Genomic DNA, 4,520 nt, shown 5'->3' on the forward strand with positions numbered 1-4,520 from the left:
AAACTGGCAGTAGGACTGGGAGTTGACTCCATCCTCAACCCGAAAAGGCCCCACAAGCTCATCTTTGATGATACCAGCCCAAACCAGTACTCCACCTCCACCTTGCTGGCGTCTGAGTCGGACTGGAGCTCTCTGCCCTTTACCAATCCAGCCACGGGCCCATCCATCTGGCCCATCAAGACTCACTCTCATTTCATCAGTCCATAAAACCTTAGAAAAACCAGTCTTGAGATATTTCTTGGCCCAGTCTTGACGTTTCAGCTTGTGTGTCTTGTTCAGTGGTGGTCGTCTTTCAGCCTTTCTTACCTTGGCCATGTCTCTGAGTATTGCACACCTTGTGCTTTTGGGCACTCCAGTGATGTTGCAGCTCTGAAATATGGCCAAACTGGTGGCAAGTGGCATCTTGGCAGCTGCACGCTTGACTTTTCTCAGTTCATGGGCAGTTATTTTGCGCCTTGGTTTTTCCACACGCTTCTTGCGACCCTGTTGACTATTTTGAATGAAACGCTTGATTGTTCGATGATCACGCTTCAGAAGCTTTGCAATTTTGAGACTGCTGCATCCCTCTGCAAGATATCTCACTATTTTTGACTTTTCTGAGCCTGTCAAGTCCTTCTTTTGACCCATTTTGCCAAAGGAAAGGAAGTTGCCTAATAATTATGCACACCTGATATAGGGTGTTGATGTCATTAGACCACACCCCTTCTCATTACAGAGATGCACATCACCTAATATGCTTAATTGGTAGTAGGCTTTCGAGCCTATACAATTATTCCTCAAAAATACAACTTGCCTAATAATTCTGCACTCCCTGTAGTTGTCCAGGTTTGTAGGAACTGTTTTATGGAAATGAGCAGGTCAGGCTAAGACGCTCTATAAAGAAGCCCTGCCAGGGCCTCCTTTCTTTTCCTAATGGGTGCTGCTTGGTTAACAAAGCATTTTGGTTTTTGGTGTTGGCACATGCTCACTCATACACCAACGCTTTCAGACATGGCATGCATATGCTGACAATTACTCAAGCTTTTTTTTAGTTTCTTTATTTCATGAAAGTATTTAACAACCTCCCAAGTCTACATATGGTCTCACACCTCATTGACATATACTTTGAGCCAGGCTGTGACGCGTTAGTGTTAATCTGCTGCTAAGGGTTTTTTTTTTACACTGCTGTAATTGCAGCTACTAGAGCAGCAAACTGATCTGGGTGTTTATTACCAAAGATAAATCAATAAAATTAATTGCTTTTCAATCTGGCAATAAACTACAGGGATTTCACCACAGCGCCTACATTAACCTTTAATGTTGAAATGTATCCACTTTAAAGCTTCAGAGCGCCAATGTGCAGCTGTCACTTTAAAAATAAACTCCAATACTGAGAATTAGCGATAAAATAATGATCTACAAATAATTACTTTCCACTTTGCAGGTTAAATCCTAAGAGCAATGATTTTCTGCAGTATTCATTTCCTATGTTATTGCAACAGTGTTCTGTTTCTTATATTCTTTATTCATTTGTAATCCCTGTTTCATCATCATCTGATAACATCAACGATTGGAGTAGGCAGCGCTCATAGAGATCATTTTGTGCCCCTTTTTGTGTGAGTGCACACAAAGTCTGAATCAGAAAACCTGGCTGGTAACCACACTTGTGACTGTGATTATCTTCAGCTGGGATTGGTAAAGCCAGCCGAAGTCAAAGGACCGGCTGTGTTGAAGCTCCTTTGCAGTAAACCCCTCAGGCCTGTGATAAAAATGAACTTTGCATCTGGTACAAGTTATTCTACTGTGGATGGATAATTTCAACACTTTGAGCCAACATACTGAACTAAAATTTAAACAAAAATGCAGCAATACTAGATGAAGCAGTTTACATTTTAATTTTACAAGCTTCTTGGCTGTTTTATTACTGGGACACATGTTTTGGCATCTGAGGGATGTAGATTAGATAACCAAATACCATATGCTGGGTCAAGTTCTAAACATTTTTTCCAACACATTCACACATGACACTGTAATCTGCAGGCCACACAGATCTTAAAGATGAATGCAGCACTATTACTTCAGCAGATAAAAGAAGCATATGTTAGACGTCTGCAGCTGTGACAAATATCTACAGTTTGTTTTTATCTCCATTTTTCTTGTGACTCTTCACTGAAAACACAAAGTGTCCCATTTATCATTCAGTCTCACTGTCCAGACTCTGAATCCGTGTCACTGTAGTCTGCCACCAGAGATGTGACTCCTCCTGAGCATTTACTCCGATCCTCCACCTTTCCATTTGTCAGTTTTTTGTCTGCTTCCTCTGTAGGTCTGATATGTACTTCCTTGAAACCATCACCATTTGTCTCATTCTGAACCATTTGTTCCGATACTATACATGGGGTTTCCAACGTGGGTGTGGCCAATGAAATGTCCCCATCGCTTGTGCTGACATCATGGTGTGACTTTCTGCGGGTGATGGTGGCACACTGTTCAGTCTTGTTTCCAGACTGTGATGTCCGTTTGCGGATTAAAGGACTGTGTGAGGAACCCAGGGCTTTGGCCACAGCTATTTCTTTCCCCTGGAGTCCAAGCTTATTGAGCAGGCTGCCTGCAGCACCACCTGGTGGTGTTGACGCAGAGTTAAACCATGAACGAGAGGCGATCTCCTTCCTTTTGCTCTGCTGTTTGTCCTCATATGCTAATCGGAAATGAGGAGAAAATGATGCAGAAATTCTAAAGGATTTCAGACATTTTCAAAGTGAGACAGTAAATAATTCACTATACGCTCTTTAAATTTATATACTTGTGACAAAATATGTTGCTTACAGTCAGGTGCCTGGTAGGTAAGTAGTGCTGCCAGTTTCTTATCCTCCTCCTTCTCTGGTAACAGTGGGATGGATAAGTTGGTTCTCATCCTCACCGCATTATCCTTCTCCTCCTGATCAGCCAGAACTTTCTTCTCTTCCTATACAGCCAAGCAACACGACAAGGAAGACATTGTATGAAACTTTTAATTTTGTCATTAAAATCCAGAGCTTGAAGGAAAATTTAAAAACAAAATCCAGTCACACAGGCCTAGAGACTAGGTAGTAGCTGCCTGGCAACCACCAAATACAGGAATGGGTATTCCCTGACCAGCTGAGAGTACTATAGGTTGACTCCTGTTGGTCTGTGCAACACCGTACACTTCAAACAAGTGTAAGCTGTTGCACTGAAAACCTGTCTGTGATTACTTCAGTCAGTAGCAGATTGCCACAGTCAGCCATGGTTTATAGGAAAGGCGCAGACTTATGTATAAGCATTCGCCAACTAGCAGTAGTAAAACACCCCAAAGTGTCATGCAAACTGGAAATGAAGCTTGTTTACCTTTACAGTAAAAGTTGTGTCCTTTGAAACATGCTGGCTTCAGCAGTGGGGCACAAATTTTGTTTTAACAATGAAAACTGTCAATTTTAAAGTTCTGTGGGACAGTGGGCAATCCTACAAACTATGAGCACTAAAGTTTGTACAGCACCCGCTTTCTGGACAACTTTACAGTGACAGCCAGAAACCCACAGCAACCAGCCAGAGAACGAACATTTTGGTTCTGATGTCCAGAGGCTGCCTGGTGGGGTCGCTGACAGACGTCTAGGCCCGTGATAACACAAAGGTATGTAAAAGGATGAGTAAAAGACTATTACAGAGAGTGTTGAGGAAAATGCAGTTACATGCATATTTTATTTTCACTAGCAGTAGTTTAGGTCTTTAATGTGAATATCAGTTCACAGACACGTGACTAAAATAAATGAAGAAAATGCTTGATTTTTTTGAAAACACACAAAAGAAAATATGAAAAGTGCCGCTGTAGGGGGCAACAAGATTTAGCTTTTCATTTGAAACATGCAATATTCTATGCATTATAAATTAACACAGCAGACATTAAAGTTTTACTGGCATGTGTTGTATTTTTCTTTTGAAATGTGTAATGACTGAGTGAAAATATAATAATAATTTACAATGGTGTACTTTATTTTATAATGTCTTAATGTTTTCTGCAAGCAAAGGGTGTCATTCCAGCCACCGACCTTAATTTTAGGCCTGAGTGAAACATTTAGAAAATGTTACTTCTGAATGTCTAAGCAAATGAGAAAAGTAGTATTACTGCAATGGCCAAAAGGATGTCAATATCTTACTCTGAATTTCCTACGGAGGGTGCTGTTGAGCTGGAAGTCATCCTTCTTCCCGGCCTGATAGTCCTGGATCTCTGACAGAGACGGCAGAGCCTTTTTTAGCTTCTCCTTGTCTTTCCCACCGTGGTCCAGTTTGTACATGGCATCCGTCTCCAGCTTCTCTTTCTCTGCCCGCTCTGTCCAAAGAGGAACAAGGAAAGTTACGTTGTATCGAGTAGCAACAAACAAGCACTTTTTTTGTAAAAATGACATCAGATTACATCAAGTATTCAAACAACTAGGGCTGGGCCATATTATACCGTTCACGGTAATACCGGTATAATGTTAGGCAACGATAGGAAAATGAAATATCGCGATAGAATGGGAGTAAAA

The 4,520-nt window shown here is 41.3% G+C and overlaps 1 protein-coding gene across 2 annotated transcripts in view; it reads right to left on the reverse strand.

Moving 5' to 3' along the window:
- Positions 1–997: 997 nt before the first annotated feature.
- yju2b (YJU2 splicing factor homolog B) overlaps positions 998–4,520 on the reverse strand; it is a 7,196-nt gene continuing 3,673 nt past the window's right edge. Inside the window, exons 8-10 of one of the 2 annotated variants that reach the window (XM_005946438.3) lie at positions 4,152–4,324; positions 2,806–2,944; positions 998–2,677 (exon numbers count right to left, since the gene is read on the reverse strand). In XM_005946438.3, coding sequence (XP_005946500.1) covers positions 2,184–2,677; positions 2,806–2,944; positions 4,152–4,324 — 806 coding nt within the window. In that variant the 3' untranslated portion in view covers positions 998–2,183. Of the gene's footprint in view, positions 2,713–2,805; positions 2,945–4,151; positions 4,325–4,520 lie in introns of both variants that reach the window. The other variant, XM_005946440.3, reaches the window with a different exon arrangement.

The sequence above is a fragment of the Haplochromis burtoni genome, unplaced genomic scaffold, assembly GCF_018398535.1.
Source record: "Haplochromis burtoni strain Fernald_Lab_line unplaced genomic scaffold, NCSU_Asbu1 Contig_479, whole genome shotgun sequence".
Classification (NCBI taxonomy): domain Eukaryota; kingdom Metazoa; phylum Chordata; class Actinopteri; order Cichliformes; family Cichlidae; genus Haplochromis; species Haplochromis burtoni.